Source organism: Rhopalosiphum padi, chromosome 4 (genome assembly GCF_020882245.1).
Source record: "Rhopalosiphum padi isolate XX-2018 chromosome 4, ASM2088224v1, whole genome shotgun sequence".
In the NCBI taxonomy this organism is placed as follows: domain Eukaryota; kingdom Metazoa; phylum Arthropoda; class Insecta; order Hemiptera; family Aphididae; genus Rhopalosiphum; species Rhopalosiphum padi.
Genome location: NC_083600.1, coordinates 9,075,292 through 9,099,637, shown reverse-complemented (window position 1 = coordinate 9,099,637; position 24,346 = coordinate 9,075,292). Strand labels below are relative to the sequence as shown.

General features: G+C 29.0%; 1 protein-coding gene across 1 annotated transcript in view; it reads right to left on the bottom strand.

Annotated features, from left to right (window-relative positions):
* Nucleotides 1–9,854: 9,854 nt before the first annotated feature.
* Nucleotides 9,855–24,346, bottom strand: part of LOC132929403 (uncharacterized) — an 83,644-nt gene continuing 69,152 nt past the window's right edge. Inside the window, 7 exon segments of the mRNA XM_060994737.1 lie at nucleotides 9,855–10,413; nucleotides 11,722–11,846; nucleotides 11,945–12,088; nucleotides 12,397–12,587; nucleotides 16,840–16,971; nucleotides 22,593–23,450; nucleotides 23,452–23,806. Coding sequence (XP_060850720.1) covers nucleotides 10,301–10,413; nucleotides 11,722–11,846; nucleotides 11,945–12,088; nucleotides 12,397–12,587; nucleotides 16,840–16,971; nucleotides 22,593–23,450; nucleotides 23,452–23,806 — 1,918 coding nt within the window. The 3' untranslated portion in view covers nucleotides 9,855–10,300.

Below are 24,346 nucleotides of genomic sequence, written 5' to 3'. Positions count from 1 at the left end.
CTCAAAAAATTATTCAAGGATCATGCAGTGATTGTGAGATCAAGGTTGCGGACTGATCACTAATAAAATAATATTATATTTTGCAAATACTAAATACCTTGTCACCTGAAACCCGTTTTTATATTTTTTTTTTATTATTATTGTGTACTTGTGTCCTACTTAATATATTACGTATATGTGGTAAACGTAAATATCAGTATAATTATAAATTGCATTTTATGATTAGCACTAAAATGTTATATACAATATACTGTATAGAATAGGATGCTTTTTTGAATGCGATTACTAAACAAAACATACATTCTTTAGAAAGCGTGTTTATCGTGTATAATGTATTTTTCAAAATATTGATTTTCGAATAAATTTATTTACGCAAATGAAAACAAAACTCTGGTTGTCTTACCACACGTCCACGCCTATCTGACATACAACTAAAAAAAAATCGATAAAATCTAACAATTATGCTAAAATTAGCATTCAAACGCCAGATATCCTGCACATTCGCTCACACCTCTCACATTTACCTCACAGTTTTCAAAGTTTAATCTCCCAGATTCCCTCCCTCCGGACGTGAACTTCCGGGGTTCAAATATCCCGGTTCCAAAATGTCAGTGTCCTCTCGCCGCCGATAATCAGAGTGACTACTTACGACTGATCGTTAATGTGTGGTTCGGGACGTTCGGGTCATCAAGTATTTGCAGCTAAATGAGTGACTGCAGGATCAATTGCGGAAATTCTATCTGCGCCTTCGAGTTAAATGTAGTTATTATATTTTTGCATTAAAATAAACGATTGTATAGTTATATCGGTGATATGTAATTATAGCTATGGTGAATAGGAAGGGGGGCCTTAAAAGAGGCCGAGTTTAGGTGACCATATATTGGAAATCACTCACTAAAGATTGTTATAACAATAATTATAAACCGTATCCATTTTTCTACTAAATATAATATGTGTATTATATTATCATCAGAATTATACATAATTAAGGTTCGATGGAAATATTGATTTTTTCTCATGTGATCTCGATTAAACAGCCTTTTTATTTTTTTAATACATCATTTCTAAAACTAAATTCCGACGAGTAGTTTTTTAATTATTAAGTTTTTATGTACTACAAAATAATAATAATAATAATACGAAAATGTAATAGATTTAATACTTATTAATTCCGATAGTTTCTATAAATTATTAAATTTTAATAATAAATACTAATATAATATTATAATTTTCAAATTATTACATCACAAACATAAATATTGTATTCATTTTTCAAGTTTTAGCTATAAAAATTTAATATCTTATAAATTTTTATCTAGGTACAAAATAATTTGCGAATTTTCATGATTTTTACTTATTTTATAAAAATTTGAACTTCAAATGCTTATACAAAATATCATGGCTACCTATGCATCTAAAATGTTTTTAAATGGCTGTAATAACAACTTATGAAGAACCTTATATTAAATTTTCAATCTTTTTGTCCAATCGGAAAAATACTATACATAATATAACACAATAAAAATCAAAAATGCCTATAAATAGCGTATAAGAATCAAAATGTATTAAAAATTTAACCTTTTATAGAAATATTTGAAAAACTATACCTACCATGTGATATAAGCTAAGTTTTACTTTGAATTTAAAAATTTCCTTTTAAAACTCCTTTCAAGTATAATATTATAATTTATAATAATAGACGTCAGAACAAAATTATGCATACAAATTAATATTCACATATGCGTATTATGATGTAGATATCAACGCCTTACTGTCTAAACGTAAATTATTTAAAAGTTTAATATTATATTATATATTATAATTTGTTTAGTACAGATAAAAAATGAGGTCTATAGACACTACAATGTTATTTTAAATGTATGGTCTAAAAATCAAACTTTAAATATGTACACTTGTATATCAAAGATGATTTTTTTTTTATCAACTAAATATAAAAGTCAGATAAGTCGCTCTGCTGTATAAAAGGCTTGCAGGAGTGTATCATGTTATGAGACTGATTACTGTAATAATAACTAACGGATATGTTAAATTAAAATTCAGGGATAATTAATCTGATCAACCGTGAAAAACGTTTATGAGCGGTAACGGGGTGCTAATTTTGAACCTCGATATTTCGATTTTTTTTCAATTACATGGTACTCGTATACATTATATATATTACATAATATTAAAACATTTCAATCATTCTTAAAATGTTTTAATATCTTATTTTATTTTTCTAATATATTATTGTTAGTTGAACTTGTAAGTTTTTTTTTAAGTTTCGAAAAAAAACCTGCGAATTATTTGATACGGTATAGTGGTATCGTTGTATCAAACATGTGGCCTGCGTGCTCGTACGGCCGGTGAACGCTTTCAGTCATGTTCGAAAAAATATTAAAAATCAGGAGATTAATGTAATTAAAATTTTAAAACGTCAATATTTTCAGAAAAATAAACTCTACAAAATTATTATCTTCAATTTTTTTAAATATAGTTAAATAAGAAAATATATATTTTAACTTTTTTACCAAAACATTAAAATAAATTAAAACATAAAATATTTGTTGTTCTTGTTTCTGTAAAACTTATTAAAACACCAGAATTATGATATCTCCATTATTTCAAGAGATATCGCAATGGGTAAATGCTCACAGGAGTACAGGACACTATATAAAAAAAATTAACTTAAAAATTGTATAAAAATAAATATACTCAGACAATTTTATCATAATATATAGAAAATAATAGATCAACTTAATATTTTAAACATTTTAATATTATATTTAAAATATTACTTTTCTCGTAGGTACATAATTACACAAATAAATAATCAATGTTTAACCAATTGATTTATTTTTGTAATATGATACACGTCATTAAAACTTGATTAGATAAAAAATTGGATAATTTTACATCTTCCGCCAAACGACTGCACTGGTTGAAGAATATGTATCAAACGATGAGGACAACGAATGACAGACTATAATTATATAATCATAACGTGTCACTATCTCGGGGATCAGACTCGGTGGTGTTACGGTCCACGGAGGAGGCGATACGGTCTTCTCAGTTGAAATCAACAGTTTTTAAATGATTTCAACTTTAATGCAAAAATGTAAAACTTAATGAACTATGAATTATGATTAAGAATATTAAAGGTAACGAGTAGATAAAGGTCTAATATATATATATATATATATATATTTATCAATAAGCTAACTAGCTAACACTATCATAATAATATATTATTATAACATATACTTTTCATATGAATAATGATAATTAATCAAAGACAATTTATATATTTTATCCATAAAACAATGGGACATATTATTATGTACAAACGTTTGGTTTAGAGTTAAATATTGTGAACTCACAAAATGGAAGGCTGTGCACCCTCTCCGCCACATGGACTGATTATAACAGCCGTGGTGGTGATCTAACCAATAATAATTGACTTTTTTTCTAGTTATGATATAAGCTTCCAAGAATCGAAATGTTGAGGGATTTCCACTTCAAAAAATGTAATCTTACAGGCTGTGTGCCTTGAGGGTTCTATCCTATTTATTTATAAAGTAAACATTATTTCGAAGATAATTGCCATCTGCAGTATATTATATATAGTTAATTACCATTTTAAATAACAACAGCTATTATTACGCTGATTGCATTTATTCTCTGAATTTATTATAGTTGTTTATATAACGTCATGTTAAGTAATAGGTAATAATAATAATAATAAAAAAAATGTTTTATTTACTCATAAAAACTTTTTAACTAACTGTGTTATATTTTATACTTACATTTTAATATTTTATACTGTATGAGTGCCTACTTAGTTTTTATAGACAATACGATTGACTCGAATCAAACAAAGCAATACACCATAGATAATAAAATATAATATAATCAAAACTTCATATTCCGTACCTGATTATGAAAATTAAATTTGAATATCCACATCTCAAATAGAATTCTCATCATAAAACGAAGTCTTTTTCGTCATATTATGTAGACATAGTATTATATGGCATCTCCAATCGATGGACCCAATTAAACAAACCAATTTCCAGATTTTCAATAGAATATTTATCACATTATCGCCAAAGCGCTTTGGTAGATAGGTAACGAATTAACTAATTTACAATCATCTCCAAATTAAAACAATATCATAGAAACAGCTATTATTGCTATTAACAAAAGATTTCATTACCAATCAAACAAATCATTTGACAACATCCAAAACACTACCAAACAATTTGAATATAGACTAGTGGACGACTAGCACATAACTGGTATAAGACTAGGACAATACTTATGACTCAAATGTAAAACATTTAATCATATAAGACTGTTACAGAGTATTCCATCAAGTAATTTCTGTTTTTAATTTTTCCTAAATTTACTTATTGTTCTCATCAATTTTATAGATTGCAAATGTAGGTACTCAATAAACGCTTTAACTAAAATAAAAAAGTAAAAATTATCAGTAAACATCGATCAATGAATTTAGTAATAATTAATAAACCCAAACTCAAAGTTACATTTTGTAATAAAAAATATTACAAAAAATATATATGGTCATGGCTTGTTAATTATTGCTTATGTATTCTGACACATTCATAATTTAATAACATAAATTTAAGCACTTCTAAATAAAAGAAAAAAAAACCATATAAACTTAATGATTTTTAAAATATAACATTTCTTTTCTATAGACCAATAATAATATCCTAACAACATTATACTATTTAAAATTAAAAAAATTCAAATCGATGAGAATCACTGTAGGTACTATACACAGGAACACTATTATAATCAGTAAATAAAATATCAGTCAAGTTTACCTAACTGGAAAATTTATTCTATCGTTATTATTAGATATTATATAATATATATATATATATATATATATAAATATATTGAATTTTAAATAACAGTAAATAACGTTTATATTACAATGTAAAAACATTTATTAATTATTGAAGGATATAAAAAAAAAAAAAAATAATAAGCAAACATAACATGTTACAGCTCTTCATTCTTCGGCAATTACTAAACGCAACGACTTTTATGATATTAAAAACCATTTTAATACAGGTTTGCTTTAATTTAATATCATATTCCTATATAACGTAATTTAATTAAATTTATCAACATTGACGAAATCAAATCATTGCAGTTTTTTTTTTTTGCGTGTGTGGCCTTATCGTATACGTAATATTTACACATTCAAACCCGTCGGTCGTGATAATAATACGTATTTCCTAAATTATATCATTAATTTTCATAATCTATATTATGGCTTTAACTGATATTAAATTAGTGCGCCGCGGCTACTATGTTATTTAGAAACTATAAAATAATTGGATTATCATAATTTTTAATAGCGAGTAGGTACATTGCAGCGGCCAGTAATGAATATACACTATACAACCTGAATATTGATCATATTATATTATCATATTATTTTCAATTTGAATTTATTATGTACACGTCATATTTCAATTTGTTTGTTCAAGATTGCAAATTAGTTTTCCTGAGCAAAATATTTCACAGAAAGAAAGTATAATATTACACATAATAATGCATATGGTTAGATAATTTATAAGTCGTTAATCATATAATTAAAAAGCATTACCGTCATTGATCGAGCTAGATTACCTATTCCATAATACCGCTCATAACAAATACTTCGATCTCGATGAATTATTTAAGACAGAGATTATTAAGATGTATATTATATATACATGATTTTGTTCTGAAAATTGTTTTGAAAAAAGAAAAATTTACAGGGCTTAAAAGCCTAAACAGTAAATTCTATATAACAGTTAAAAACATTTCGTTTTCTATTTAAAGTATTATTTTTTAAATATTCCAGTACTTTTATAACCAATAACTAAAACAGACATTTTTCATATATATAATACATACACGATAAATGTATAGGTGAATCAAAATCCACGCTTAAAAAAATTTCTACCAGCATCATAAGAGACCCACCTGGAGCCGTATCTCCAGTACTTGTTTAGCCTAACATTTTGTTTTTTTATATCGAATTGATTTATATTTTATACTTTTATATGACTATAACTGCCTATAACCCATCTATCTTCCGTTTTTACAAAACGACATAAGTTTTACAACAAAATCAAATTTCAATCGATTCCCATTTTTAAATCACAAATGATTCCTTTTCATTCCATACACACTTATGACTATCTCAAAAGAGGTGTGATTGAAAATTAGTTGATGATTTTTTTTTTTTCTACGAGCTTTTATTTTCTCTGGCTCTAAAGCTCTTGTCTATTTATTCTAGATTTAAAATCGGAATAATACCGGAATCGTTTGGGAATTTACGTATTCAATATATGAAACCTTTTTCGTCGGGAGCCGTTCGATAACCAACAAACAATGAATGGCCGCCACTTGGGTTGCACCGATTTACATATCAATACGGGAGTTCGTAATAATATACACCAAAATAAGGGAATGTAATTAGTGCCATCGCAAGAAGTCAAAAATATGGTTTACAATTTGCATCAAAGAGAGTATTTATTAATGATTATTTCCCTAGTACCTTCGTCGCTATGTGGAGATTTGGCGGACTCGAATAAAGATTTTTCCAACTACGCTCGTCACCTTATCTGATAATCATTTCAATGTTTGGTGTCTGTAGTATACAATATAATAAAATAGATATTTAATATAAAATATTAAAGACTAAAAACAATATCTGTTTGACATGGTGCTGAAGATCGTAAAAATAGGTCTTCTAACTAATGTTTGGAAATCAATTAAGTAATAAAATACATCAAAGTAATCATAATAGACAATATTATTAACACTTACAAAATTATAATTTTAATAATAATATCCATGTATTTTTAAAGTTTATTATAAATTATAAAAAAACAAAAATGTATAATATAAACAAAAAAGACAAAGAACTTACTATTATTCAATTTTACATTAAAAAATGTTTTTAGTACAGTTACTATAATAAACCATTATTATATTCAAAATAAACTTCAATTAATAATTTACTTAGCTCTTATAAATATTTTAATATTAAACTATGCACTTTTAAAAGACAAATATATATCATAAAAAATTGCTAACGACCAACTACCGAGATTACGATATTAAGTAATTTAACGTCTACTAAAATACTGAGGTTATATATCTTTACTAAGTAAGAAATAAAATTGTTATAACTTATAAAGAAAAAAATTATAATAATTTAATTAAGTTTTATGCTGATACGAAGTCGACTGAGAAATACAATATGGAAAATATTTAAAAACTTATAAATTAAGACATACGCGTAAAGTACCTATCTTGATAAAAAAAATTAAAATATCTCAAGATGCTTTTAACTTACTCTGTTATTTGTATACTTAGCGTTCTATGCAAATAATAGTATTTTATAAATATTATATACCATGTACAAAAATACAAGGTAGTAAAAGTTCCTGCAGCTTTTACATCTTGGTTATAATTATACTTTGGAGTAAGACTTGATTATTATTTAAAAATAAGGACCTCGTCCGTATATTTGTATATTATTTTGTATGATCTACCAATCGAATGTCAAATATTAATTAATAATTTGTTTATCATTATTTTTTTCTATAAATTCGAATTAATTATGTTTATCGGATAACCGAAATAAAAGCGTACTTATATACATTGGCTATGCATTTTAAACACAGAGGTACTATTTTGTTGGCTTTTAGTGAAATTACTCATGATTTTACATTGATATACTTTCGGAGTAAAAATTTTAAAAAGTATACATAATAAAAGTCTACGCTCAGCCTATATAGTATTGGTATACAATTTCATAATATTGTTTCAATCCCGCATCGTCGTTGAGTAATATAGATTATTATATGGGCATAAAAAACCTCGTTACTTACCTACCGCATACCGATATTACAGTTATTAAATAATTAATTCGCTGTACACAGCAGAGTACGCACATGTAGGTATATCATATTATATGCAATCATAGTATGACGAACTCTCGGATATTGTCGGTATAATATTATTGTTGTCATTATTATTGTTATTATACAGTATCGGTGACTTCGCCGTCGCTCTACAAATAATAAAGCATAATATTATCATGTCTAGATAATCCCATTAGCAATTATTATAACGTGTTATTACTCATTATTCGCCACAACCGTATCTCTCTCTCTGTCTATCTCTCTCTCTCTCTCTCTCTCTCTCTCTCTCTCTCTCTCTCCTCTCTCTCTCTCTCTCTCTCGTGGATAAATTATTTTTTTAATATATCCGATCCACTGTTTTTCGCACAGGCCGCGATGTGGGTCAATAAATTATACATACCTACCTCAATATTTGTGTACTGCCTACTATATATTATGCTATAATGTTATAGGTATCGGTGGTAGTTACTGTGATATTACGATATGCACTCGGCAGCGTTATAACGAAATATCGGACGGTAATTTAAAAATAATATATATTATAATAATGCCGTATGTTATGAACAAATAATAAATAGCTGGTTTGTTATAATACGATAGGTATATATAATATAATAATATGATATAGTGCAGTTTATTATGTTAAGATGTGTGTGTTGACATATTATTATAATATGGTCGTCATTATATAAATCGATAAAAGTATAGCATGTACATAATATTATGAAGCCGAATTACACTCTTGTGTTATTTATACTGTTCAAAACCTAATACAATATTGCGTATATTCGGTTATTATAATAATATTATGTACTGGCTGTTTCCGATGTGGAAAATTAAACGTCCGGCCAACTGTGAACTGAGCACATTTTTTTTAACACTATTATAAAATGTGTTATAGCAACGCTACTGTAGTACATTTTAGACTGTGTATATAGTCGCTGATAATACGCGGGTACAGAAAATTGTTCAAGTATAATAACAGATATCTAAGTAATAACATTCTGCAGTACGGCAAAATACTAAAATCAACCATCAACCACTATTTGGTACCGATAAGGAAATATCCCATGTTATATCATTTTCTGTTAGGCACTTACACTATACCAGTGGTTTTCAAACTTTTTTTATACACGGCACACCGTAAACTTCAAAAAATTTTCACGGCACACTGACCTTTTTTTTAGATGAACAAAATTGTTTATAATTATATATACATTTAATAAGAAATATGTGATTGATGGGCTAACAAATATTTTTAATTCTTGGACGAATAGTTGACACATACCCGCATTTTCTTATATCACAATTCAGTGCAATCGATAATTTATGGAAAAACCGCGGCACACTTAGTGCATACTCGCGGCACACCAGTGTGCCGCGGCACCCAGTTTGAAAACCACTGCACTATACTGATGTATTGGCGAATTATATTTAAATATTTTATTATTATTTTTTTTTTGTTTTATTTTAATTAAATCTTCATATTTTCCCAATAATGAATAATGTCATTGTTTTTAGATAATAAAATATTATTTTATTTCCATACACGACCGCTTATTTTTAAAAACACATCATTAAATAGTTCGCATATAAACTACTAATCTTGACTGTTTTCAGTAAAAATTACAGCAACTGCAGTGTTCACCTAAACCATACGAAATGTAAAAGGATTATAATTACTGTGGAACCGATTATAAAACGAACAACGCACTTTAATTATAATAATATTAAACAATTTTATTAGATGATTTTCGTATAAATGAAGATTGACGGGACGGATAAAGAGGAACGTAGATATTATGTAATGATAGAAATAAAACAATAATAATTACCTACAGAAATGGAATGTATGAATTTGGATTTTGAATAATGTAATGTATCTAAACATTTAAATAATATTTCAAAATGTATAATAAAATAATCAATAAAATAATAATAATAATAATAATAAAATAAACGACTACACAGAGTTTAACTAAAAATACTAAATAATATTTATATAATATTATCATACTAAATATTATGTATATTATTATATACGGCACATTTTTTTAAATATATTTACAAAATAAATACATTTTTACATTTTTATCTTCATGCTTTCTGATTTGACCAAACATAATCGGGCCATCGTAAGTATGTACTAAGATGCGTCTTAAGGTTAATAGAAAAACATAAAATAGTAGTGAATTTGAGCCTAATTACAACACGACAATATCTCATCGAAAATACTTATATCGTTTTTTTTCTTTATATAGACTTTTTTTTTTTTAACACAAATGTTTAATACAATTTTATTTTCTATAATATATATGACATGCGACGATCCCCTTTTCGTCTCAAACAGCGTTGACAACGGGTAATGGTGGAATGACGGTGACCTTTGGTTTGATTAACATTTGCGCTTTCTTCAGCGTGTAATCCCATCCTCTCCAGCGGAACCACACGATACCTAAGAGTACAAGATAAATAACATTATTATGATAATATTTCACGCACCTTGGTTTAGGAAAAGGATATTATTAATTTTTTTTCTAAATGTGTTAATTAAAGCTCCGTACATAACACAATGGTCACACTCGCCCGTATGCATAATATATCATTATATACGAAGCTCTACGTGTGCGCAGGATAAAACGGACACGCCGTCGACAATATTATAATATTACACGATAAGTATTTTATTTACAACTAGGAAGCACCCAAATTCTTATACTCATTATATTATTTTTATTGATGTACACGCAATTTTTTTTTATCTGACCATAACGGTTATGATTAATAATATTCCAGACCAGTGATTACGCGTTAGATTGTCCGCATACGTCTATAGACAGTTTGTGTATACTTAGCTAGCTACTTTCGTCGTAAATATTATGCTTACTTAATTAATGAATATTAAAAATTGTTATTATCGTACCTAGGTGGTTTTAACCGTAGGAAATGGCTTTAATTAATCAAATTTTCACGCTTGAAAACTCGACACCAAAGTAAACAAAATCATATTATAACGGGAAAGGCAATTTATTAGAACTTTTGTTTTTTTTTTTATTGTTTTAAATATCACGCATAATTACCCGAATACATAATCGAAAGCACTTTAGATAACGTAAAAGTATTAACACTACTCCATTATTATTCATTACGTCTGTATACTGTGAGCGCGCCTATAATATTATAGAGAAATACCGAAAAGATGCTTTGTGGCTCGGTTGAGCGTCCATCACTGCAACTATAATCTAAAATATTATACGTCGGAAAAAATAAATTGCTACGATATTTCGACAGGTTACTTTAGTCACGGAAATAAATATAATTACATTTTTAAACATGCCGTTTTTAAATTTTTCCTAACAAATCTATAACAATTATCACCCCGTGAAGTTCAAAATCCGTGTACAATTTTTCGCAATATTTTCATTTCACTTATTCATTCGGACCGTATAATTTGAAAAAATATCTATTTTCGCTTGTCATAGGAAACCGAATCGGATGCGCAGTATGATGTGTACATGTATGTGATTAAAAAATAACATTTTTAGCTATATATTTTTTGGAGCTCATTTAATAATAAATTGATTACTAACGGTTTTAACGATGTATATGTGTGTAATAGGTTATACCTATCTGGATTCAAATAATAAACATTATAAAATAGTTTTGATAGTTTTAAAGAGATATTTTTATATCAATAGAATGTTATTTTAACAACGTCGATTTGTGGTTATTAAGCTGCCTATATATTCCCCTTTTTTTTTACCTTGTCTGGCCGTTAAATCTTGTGGATCATTTAAATACAATCCGTTGAGTCCTCTGCCGCAAGACTTCCACCACCAGCCTCCTTTCAACATAGATGCACAGTTCAAGCTTGATCTATCGTTGTCTCTGTAAGGAAATAAAATAATTAAATAAAATTCGGATTTTGGTAAATGGGATCAGATGATTAATAATAAATTATACAACGATATTATGTAGTCACAAACCTGTTGTACGTAGAGAATGGACTGTTATTGCTTCCATACCACGGGTCATTCAATGAATCTCCAGCATTGCCCTCATATCCATCAATCTCTAACTTGTAATATTCAGATTCCGAGTAAATTTTGAAATGTGAATATTGAGCGTACCTATAAAAAATAAAAATAGAAGAAACGAAGTTAACAAACGATATAACAAACAGATTGGTATTTATATTTATTAATTACTATATATATTTGACTAAAAATGACATAATTTAAATCGAAACACATCTGATTAAATTACGAATTATTGGCATTCGATTATCTGAATAATATATTAAACAGTTTTGTTGAATAATGTTTCATACTGGTTCATACTTCATAATTAATAATATTACGCAATTATGTTCAAATTCAACCAATTTTATTGTAATATTCTGGTCTAAGTCTAAGAAAGTAAGAAAATAAAGTATTACCTTCTGTTTCCTTCAAAATCTTCCAATTCAATTCTTAACATATATTCATCGTTACTGGTCAGCATGTAAATATTTTCGTTTCCCATCCAAAATTCTTTAGTAGGGTCACCGAATCCATTTTTATAATCGGTCCAGTCCCTGTTGAAATTTTCACGTATCGGATCGCTAATATCGTCCCTTCTTTGTATGACCTATACAATATAATTATAATTAAGTACATTTATATAAGTACCTAATGCAATTTTTAATAAATTAATGTTAGTTAATAACTAAAAATTAATTATACAATTTTCAATATTAAAAAAAATCGAAATATATTTTGATAAAAAAAAAAAAATTATAAAGATTAATAATACCTAATTATTTTATTATAAATAATATTATAATAATGTAAATTATCTTTATTAAAACCATAAATTCATTATACATAATTCCTGCACGTTTTGTATAGGTAGTAGGTACTAAAGTTATTTTGGACCCTATAAATTATAATATAGCCATAAAATGATCTAAATTAATTAATTTGAATGTTATTTATAGTTTATATAAAGTTAATATTTGTCGATTTGTTTATATTGTCATTTGATAAATAAATAAAAATTAAATTCAGATAATATTTTTACAATTTATTAAAAAAGATGATCTGTTAAAGAATCATTAAGACTTGAAAGCATCAATATAATAATATTCACTTAATTTGTTAAAATATTTATAATGAAAAAATTGAATATTTTCAAATTGTTTACATGTCTCAACCATATATTATGGTTAGTTGATTAAACATTAGGGCCATATAATTTGGAGATTCTGACAAAATGCATCGCTATTAATTTTATAATTTATAATTTTGTAGAATCGTTATTTTAATGTGTCGGATTTTGTTGACGTTTATATTATAATTGGTTGTTTTAAGCGTGCTCTAGAACTCGAGCATTCACACGAATGCGCTATCACTACGCAATAACATAAATTGTATACGGCCAATAATATACAGACTAGATGAGCGTTCATTGGTTGTAAGCATTTGACGCGTGAACTGATTTATTATACTTTCTCGATTATGTATTATTTATATTTTATACATACTTTGAAGAAAAAAATAAAATGTTTAAATACAAATTTTGATTTATTACACTGTACATAGGTATTACGGTGTGTATACTAAATTCGTGCATAATAAGAAAAAAACAATTTACTCTACTATTCTTATTCTGAAGATATTTATATAAACAATAATGAACTCATTTAATAATTTAAAATTGATAGCACGTAGACTTTAATTTTTATTTCTCGTAGAATTCGCAAATTTTTGAACTGTTATTTCATGCAACATATTATGATTCATAAAATATTATATACGCGTCGTATACGAAAATAGGTGAAATATCTAAGGCGGTCGTGTAGTGCATATTGTAATAATTATTATATTATACAGGTACGCGAAATTCAATTAGATGTAATTTGTCGAACATGGTAATATCATGAAACTATAATAATAATATTATAATGTAATCAGATTTACGATGTATTATTACTTACTAAATAAATTATTCCAATAAATAAAATATGTATAATTACGCGTACATATCATGAATAATATAAATATATATAATATTATATCGCGCCCTGTTGCCAATATCATTAATATTATAATTTATAATGATTAATATTATATCGTGAACACGTATTGCACTATATTTTGTGCTCAATATACAGGTGATTATTTTTTCACTAAACCGTCGTTATTCTCGGTAAATTTATGTGTTTTTGAAAATATTTTTCTTACATAATTTTAAGTCATATAAAACCATATAATATTTTTGAAGAAAAAATATATTAAATATAATTAGTTATAAGAATTTTAACTATAAATTAGCGAAGTGAAATATAACACTGATACAATAAGGATATCACGCAAAATATTTATCTATTTTATATGGTATATAATATTATATTATTAAACTCCGTTAATCTAAGCTGTAAAATTCTTATGAATCTTTAAATGATAACTAGGGTAAAAATGTTTATGACCTTAAAAGATCTAAAAAAAACACATTAAACTATGCTTAAATACTCTGGTGTATTACCAGGTCATTGGTGAGTTAGTCTACGTCTTTAAAACAATTAAGTCTGACATAATTATTAAATAGAAATAAATTGAACCTATTATTTATTTAAAATTAACTATGATTATATTTTGATAATAACTTATAATTTTTAATGATATGATATTATATATTTACCTATGATTAACAATATATACATTATACATGCAGTTCATAAAAAATTACATCTAAAACCAAAAAATCGTAACTAAATAATACTTAAAAATGCAAAAATATGTAAAGGTCACGAACATTCACCCCATAAGTTATATCATAAATAAACTATAGGTATTATACTGATTTTAGGTTCAATTTTTAGCGATCGAAATTTTTAGAAAACATCTTGTTTCAAAATATTAAATTTTTAATGTCTGTTGTTGTTTTGAAATCAAAACTAATATTTCAAAAAAAAAAAACAACGCTAAGTGTACCGATAAAAAGGATGTTCTTTGGTGGAATCGCCTTGTACAGCACGCAGGACTACTGCGACAACGACCATTTGGTCGTTAACAAACTGTTGGTCGAGATATGTCGTCGTTTGAGCTCGAATAATAATAATAACAAGAACAACACATGGAGAGCTGTTAAACTTCGCGTCCGTGACCGCCGCAGCCAAGACGTCGCGATCTCTTACCGCAAATGGCGATACGACGACTGCGATGACGAGACGAAGGTTATCTTTTGTCTGCCGCTTGGTGGATTAGGCATACGGCGTACAGGCAATATCGAGCGCCAGTTATTGTCTCACGTCGTAGATTAGGGATAATTACAGAGCAATTAAATAATAAGAAAAAAAATACGAAATGAACAACTGTGAGTATAGCAGGTAACACCTATTATTTATTTTCGCATAACGAGCCGTTTAAAATATACGAGTACCTACCTATCTACCAGCAACGGCAAGGTCTCCGGTGCATAAGTATACAGGATGAATCACCAAGCATGCTAAAACCCCATTTGTTTCATGTTACAAAGGAGTTATTCAAATCGCGATGTTTCGAATTTTTAAATTTACTTGGAGACCGTATTTTCAAATCCTTGAAATTTTTTGTACTACTTGAAGAGTGTCTTGTGGTGGTACAAACTTCTATTTTTCAAATGAGAACCTCTCTTTTTTATATCGAATCTAGTATATTTATAACATTTGGACGATATCTATACATTAAAAATATTGATAGATTAGTATGAATTACTAAAATGTCCAAATCATCACAGTCCTCACATCTTCCAAACCCATTATGTTAAAGTATTATCCTTAGCGCACAAAGTTAAATAACTTATAAAAAATACTAGTTGCTAGTTCCCGGCTGGGTGACCACCTGGGAATTTTAGCCATAGCTTTCCTAACCATAATCGTCGAGGAAAAATCTGGCTAAAATTTCGCCTAACATCTCCAACAAAGAATTGATTTGGGTACGTCAACATTTTCAAATTTTCAAAAATATTTCACTAAATAATGTACATTAGAATAGGATGGGATTTTAATTTAACAAACAGAAGTTAGTATCTCCACATTACGCCCCTTAAGTATATAGTACAATACGAAAAATGTCATCGCGAATTCGAAAATATGATCTCAGTCAGAATTTAAATAAATTCATTATTGATTGAAAAATGGGGATGAGCACACGCTTATGGTAAATCACTCTGTATAATAATATACATGACGATGAAAAGCATAATAGTATACGTATATCATGTAGGTATACATATGTCTACCTACTGTTCTAGACGTTCTAGTGCTATGTCACGTCGATCTGAATTTATTTTATTTCATTTTTCATTTTTATTTTTTACCTCTACGCTTGTGCGCGTAACTTTCACGCCGCCGTCGAACGCTTTATACGCGTTGACCGAAGAGGCCTTGGACGACCACGACTACGCCACGACGGGTGTATACAACAATCGTGTTCGCGTTTTATCAAAAGTCCCCAAACGGACTTGCGCTCGTGGACGGCATCATTACATCATTGCGTCGGAAACCGTCGAGGTTGTCCGAAAAATTACAACGAGAAAATATTATTATACGCGATTGTGTGCGTGTGTCGTCCGCAGACGTATACCTACGACTGATGCTATTATTATTATTATTATTATTATTACATTTACATACCTACTCTATCGTTATCACTGCGCCGCCGCAATATGCGCAACAATGATGCACGCAGCACGCTCGTGCACTATTATAATGGTATTATTGTTATTGTTTACGTATAGTACGCGTGTTTCGTTTCGTTAAATATGTCTTATATATTATGCACAATACGACGTGTGTGTTATGTCGTACGCGCGCCCTTTGCGGCGACCGAGTTCACGGCGGACGCGTGTCAAAACTTACCGTCCAACCGCCGTCGGCAATCTCCTGTTCGCAGTACACCTTCAGGTACCAGTAGGCCGTACCACGGATTTGCAAATAATACACGCCGGATTGCTTCATGCCCGCGTTCAACAGGTCTAGACATGAAAATCCCTGGAAAAATGAAAACAGAGATAGACGTTAATGAACGATATTAACAAATTGTATATTTTTTTGATTATTACTGCGGAAGTCGCTTGTATAGCTTACGATTATACGCAGTAACGATAAAATCCTATTGAATTTAGATCATAGATTATATATGTGTGTATATGTTAATATTGTAGCGTGCAGCATACGTGTATATCATATAATATTATATGCTAATTACAAAACAAATACAATAATTACAGATATTTTATGAAATAACAAATTTAATTACTATACTTTATATACACAAAATTGTGTAACGCGACTTATATAATATTATCTCTTATTTGTACAATACGAATTGAATAGAAAAAAATGAATAAATAAATAAAATGTTAAAACATCGCTTGAAATTGTGTTAATAGCACGCAGATTTTTTTTTTTTTAAGATTATAATCCTTAAAATGCACTGGGACTCGCATGATGAATATAAAAACATAATTATTTCTTGACAATTCGTTAGTAGCGTGTTCAAGGAGAAAACGGTTCATTATTTTAAGAATTGAGATACAACTACATATTATAATATGTATACCAGCTCAAACGTCGTCCGCTCGATCTTACATATTATAATGTATCCGTTTAATATAATATAAGTCAACGTTTTATTTTCCGAGAGAGTTTACCTGTCAAATTAACATAATCCATTACATCGATCAATTAACCGATGCCTGGTAGATAATCGAAAATATTATTCGTCGTTACGCTATTATGTATACGTATTATGTTACGGTTATAAAATACGCGACGGCCAGCTGTGTACCTAATAATAATATAATAATATTATTACGTCCATAATATTTATATATCATATTCTTTCACTATTGACTTTTGATCGTTTTCTCGTTAATATAAACAATAATAATATATTATTTATTTATTTATTTATTATTATTTTTTTTTTCATGCAATCGCTGTGCCGGTTTTCAATGTACGTATTTATCATATTATGTCTATATAGTGTATACAGTAGTATAGGTATAGTAAGCGTTTATTTTTTTTCAACTATACGAGAGAGCCCTGCGATAACCACGATTTTTTTATACCTACCCGCGGCGTCGGATCGGTCAACTGCCGGGAAAAGTGTCGGCAAAAATAGAATAATATTATGTATATTGCATATAAAAAAAAAAAAATAGTATAATTTATAGGTGTACAATAAAACGGCGAATACGGCAATTCGCGTTGCGGAATGAGTTGATATAATATCTACGGCGATCTAAAACCCCGTTTGCCGATTGTCATCTATATACGTGCGATAATATTATATATCACTATAATATTGTGCCTCTTACGCGGGTTTGTTGTCTTGGTTGTACCGTGCCATTTTCAGCGCGTTTACTTATATTATATATTATCCTATGAATCGTGTGTTCTAATATGCACAACGTTGTCGCCATATATTACATAACTTTAGATGACCCGTCCCTCTTTTAGTTGCATATTATATGACATCGTATAAATTATATACAGAGTGATTCACCAAGTTTGCGCACCCCTTTTTTCAATTTAATATCAAATTTATTCAAATTATGATAGTTGGAATTTCAAAGTTAAATAACTAAAAAGAAAAAAAAATATCCGCTATATTTAATACGTCAACGAATATTTTCAGAAAAATTACGCACTACATTATTTAACTTATAAAAGGATAAAGGGTCTTCATTTAAAAAAAAAAAATTGTATTACCGCAGGATACTCCTTGAGTAGGTAATTCAAAAAATCTCAAAAAAATATGAAATTGTGGTCTCTATATAAATATATTATTTAAAAATTCAAAAATTTGAATAAATTCATTATTAAATGAAAAAAAAAATGAGACGAGCATACTTAGCGAATCACTCTGTATATAAATTATCTACAAATGCATATAATGGGAATCAGAGCAAATTCTAATTCTGGCCTTCGACGATTTCATACGCGTTCCCACGGCGCCCGTTTTCAATTATGCACACACGTGATATTGGAAATTATACACTAATGATATAAATTATATAGGTATAATATCTGTGTGTATGTGGTACACGCGGGTAGGTGTATAATAACTGTGAGTTTCTCACAGGCGGCGGCAGAGTTTTGTTTTTTTTTTATTTCTTTTTAAGTATATAATAAATTGGCTTATCGGTGGTAAAATCAGGGACAAAACGAATTTAGTCGTGTGGTGGCTGCAGTTTTCAACATTTCAATTGTCTTTGTCGTTATTAATAATAATATATAATGTATATCTAAATGGTCTAACACAATCTATGCATATAGGAGAGGTATCCATTCGTACTACGTTTAACCTCCAAATAACATCTACGCGTATGATAGTATGGGGGCCAGGGACTTTGATATAGAAAATCTAACGAACGCCGATTATTGAAAATATCGTTGATAATATATAGGTATTATAATAATATATAGAGCTTATACCTACATGTGTTATAGGAAACGGAAAGCAGCTTGTTGTTTTTCCTTGAACGTATCTATTGAATAGGTCAAGATAAAAGTATTATTTTGCCGTACTACACGTTATTGTTTTTTTTTATATTTTGTACCATTCTTGATGTTTAAAAAATATTTTTATGCAATCCGCCTTGGTTCACTTCACATTTGATTTAAATATCACGACTTTCATTCAACTATTTTTGTAAGTTTTTATTAATTATTATGAATATATAATTTACTCGAAAGATATTATTTTATCGTCATTTTTTAAGATATAAATTTAAGACATAATATTAAGTAACAATAATAAATCCATTATTTTGACCAGAATTAAGAATTTTAAAATTGTTTATCCCAATTTTGTTCAAAATAAATTGAATTTTTTTATATAAAAAAGTGAATGACTTATCGTGCATTTATGTCACATATTTTATGAATTTAGATGTCAATAATCATGTCATAAAATGTTCATGTATGTTGAACTACTTTTTAATTTTTATCAAGTTATAGGTAAATTATATTATATCAAGTAGGTATAGGTATGTGGTACACACGTGATCGAATAAAATATGTGAAATCAGTAAAATCGAATGAAAACATTTTATAATAGAAAATCAAATAAATTTACTTATTATAATTCACAAATATTTGTTTTGTATTAAACAAAAAAAAAATATAAAAATAATATGTTTATATTATTATAATACTTATATTAGGCAGGACCCAAGGAAAAATTGTTTCAAATTTATAGGAGTGAGAACTTAGAAAGTTAGGATTATAGATTTGTTACTACTATCAGATTATTAGTAAATTATTTTTTCAAGGATCATTTATAAAAATTAAAATACAATACAAAATTTAAAACGGCACGTATCGTATATCGCTGTCCCTGTACTTATTACTATTATTATATGTGATTGTATGTTTTACTGTTAAAAAAAACAACAATAACAACAACAACATTGATCTAGTTTTATCATTGTCTTATTATTTATAATATTAATTTATTTCCGTTTCCGCTTATAAATATAGAAATGATAATAACACTATGTACTGAATTTTTTTACGAATATTCATTACCCCGAATTATGCGTTCACTTATACCTATAAAACCGTATGGTAGTGTTCCTATAATATTTTATAATTTCAAATTCCAAAGTAAAAATAATAACAATCGTTTATCTATTCATATTGGACCACGGTATTTAGTCATTTTCACTATCTAATAAATCTCATTGATAAAATTTGCCTGTTAGGTATAATATTACCCACGTTTTCTAGGTTAAATTTCGAAAGCTTAGACTGCTAAAAATATGTTTAAAATAGTATTAATATAACTCGGTTACTTACATAAACATGCGATTCAAATTCTGTCGATTTAGAAACACACCCATTGCGTTATTTGTATGATATATTATTATCATAAACTTATTACTTATTTTAAAATCATAATTTGCTACTGATTCCTATATATCTGATATTTCTGATTTATACCAAGTAAAATGGTCCGTGTAACTTTTAGAGCTCCGCATGCGATCATGACGTTAAATTGATATAATTATAATTTTAATACAATTATGATTACTTTATGTACATAGAGAAACCTGTTTAATAAGTAAAATTTAATGAATATAGACTTCAGTTACTTCTCGGCGAGAAACCTATTTTGCGGAAACCGTGTAAATTATAAGTTAGAACGGGTAAAGGTTCACACGAAATGGTGTCATTAATGATCATTAGCTTATATACATTTATGAATTGCAAAATATTATTAAAAAAAAAACCCTCTTTGGCTGTTCAAGATTGAATATCTTAATATTTAATAATTAATGATTTTACGTATCACAGAATCGTTCTTTTTTTTGAAATTATTTGTAGTTCCGAAAAAGTATCTACTTAAAGTATAGTAGTATCTACTAAAACATATCTATTAGATATATATTGTATTTTAGCTGTAATTTTAATCGAATAAAACGCCTACAAGATAATATATTCAAAACCGTTCTAAACGTATTTTTATTTAATGTGTGTGGCTTGTCAAAATCATTATCAATTAATCTATGTAATTAATGTACGCCTTAATTTGAGTCGTTTACAAATAAAGAGATACATAATAAAAAGTTGAATGGTAACTTGTGAGTAGTGAACTGTGGAAAATATTACCGACTGTCAAGCTTGTGAAATACATTATTTAATATGTCCTGTTAAATTAAACGACGTTTAAAAACTACACGTCGGCTAAAATCAGATCTAAGATACAATGCTCAGTAACCTATAATTTAAACTCCAGTTAAAGTTTAAAAAATATTTTATGCAACAGTGTAAATTTCAAGTAACGATTATTACATATTTTAATCTCTCAGGAAATCTTTCGTGCAACGTGCGACACGCGCATTTTTAATGAGCTGTGTTAAAAACGGATTAAAATATCGTTTTCTCGATTGATTCATTACCTAAGTGTAATTCGTATCATATTACAATAAAATTACGTACATTATTTAGTTCAATAAAATTGTAGTGACTGCTACACAAGCATGCTTATCTGATAATTTCTCTATATTTTTAACTCTGTTCCGTATAATCATATTGACTAAATATCTATTTATGCAACATTATACATAAAACCGAGTTGATACTAATAAAAGGTTCCTTTCCATTTACACTATCTATAATGGACATTATCAGATATTATACGATAGTATGATATCATAATATAGGTATACAGTTAAAATGTAATAGATAAAAATTTAAAAAAAATGTAGTTAATTGTTAATATTTAACAATTAAAGTGTAAAGAGTAATATATTTCGTTACGGAAATAGATAATAGTTAAATATTACACTACCTTGAGATTTATTATTAATAATATGAACTAGTAGGTATATTATTCTATTTGAAATAATCTGGAAGTAGATTTTTACATTTATCCAGTATATAAAATATTTTATAAAAAGAAAGATTTCAAAATAAAATTGGAATATTTAATTATGATTTGCGAGTTCAATGAGTATTTGATTACCACGTGTTTGTATTATTATTAATCAGTTACCACGAACATTCAGCCGGCAAATTCGAGTTAGATAAACTTATTTATATTGCAGTTGTGTCAAACCTCAGTCGCCTATCGCAATGTTGAAACGAAAAATAAAACTCACTTTGACTTCGCGGTTGAATTGGTCGGTCAAGAAACTGATGTTAGCCGGTGGCGGTTTATTCTTGACGCTTGGGAACACCACTCCCCTGTTCTTCTGGGGTGCGTTCCTGGACGTCTGAAACGTCAGTTGGACGTCCGGCGGCGTACCGGGCGTAGGACTACCGATACCGCCGATACCGCCGACACTTGTTGGAGTGGTAAATGACACGGGGGCGGAAAGCGGCGTGGACTCGGACTGCAGCTGTTCGTCGTATCGGGAGTAATCGTCGATGGTCGGGTCCAGGCGCAGCATCTCGGCGGGCACAGGCCGCTGGGCCAACGTGACCACGTCGTCTTCCTGTTTCTTCAGCCGGCGCTCCACTACGTCCAGATTGGCGATGATCTTGTTGGTGTTCATGCGCAGGTCGTCGTGTATATCGCTAATGGCCCGTTCCTGGCGCTGCGTCTGAGTCAGCAGCTCGTCGGACTTGGGCACCAGGTCGTCCACCGAGCTCTTGGTGCCGACCACCACGTTCCACACCTCGTCCATTTTCTCGCTTACGCTCAGTATCGGATGCATCTGTCTGACCAGCTGATCGATCTTGTTACTCCGCTCCGGTGCTGACGCCGGTGTGGTGGTGGTCGTCTTGTTGCCGGTGTTACCGCCGCCGGACCGACCGCTACTGTGGTGGTTGTCCTGTTCAACGATGGCGCCGTGTACGTCCGACACCATACTTATGATCTTTGTCAGGCCGTCCGACACCATGTTTATGTGGAACTGTAGCTTCCTGTCGATATTTGCCGTATTGCTTCGAATGTTGTCCATCTGAGTGTTTAGCAGCTTGGACACGTCCAGGTGGTGGACGTTCACGGGTTTTTTTTTCACTCGCTTCGGCGTTGATGTCATCGGCGGGTGCCAGGAAATTGTTATCCAGCTGACTCTTCAGCCCGGCCAACTTAGTGTCAATGTCGCCAACCTTGCGGTCCAATGTCGTTAGCTTAGTCTCAAGATGGTGACCAAGGGTGCCGGGTTCCTTTTGGAATAGCTTGGTGTCCAACGATCGCAACTTTCCGATCACCGCTTCCGTCTTGTCGATGTTGTTGGTCACTCGCGAATCCAGTGCTTCTACTCGACGCATGAGGTGTTCGACGGCTTTATCTAGGTTTTCTATTCTCTGGAGTTTCGTCTCCAATGTGGAAACGATCACTTCGAATACGTTGAATAAGTATTGTTCTCTGAAACAAAATAATAACAAACGCGTGAACGTTATTAAAAATGTACATAGAAAATTTGATCTGTTGCAATACAATATTTAGTTAAATTTTATATAAAAATTCAAACTTAAGTTTATTACCCTCACTGTAAAATTAACTACAAAAATGTCATTAATGAATATTATATTATGTTTAAAACATTTTTGATGTATTTTTAAACGTAAATTATTACGTGTATTGTGTATACCTACATTTCATAGTTTATTAAAACAATTATCGAAATAATATAGGTTATAAATTCATTAGTCAAAAACTCGTATTTATTTTTTCTAAGATTTTGTCAAATAAAAATACTAAACATTCGCGACATAATAATAAATAAAATATTTCGAATTATAAGAATTAGTACGTGCAATAGACTTTAATATATTTTTAAAAGAGAAAATCTCCTTGACACCCAATGGTTCTAGAATAAAAAAAAGGGTCATTGTATGCCGAGACCTATCGACACCGTAGTACTGACACGTACGTTTGACAATTACACAACACAAATACATTGTG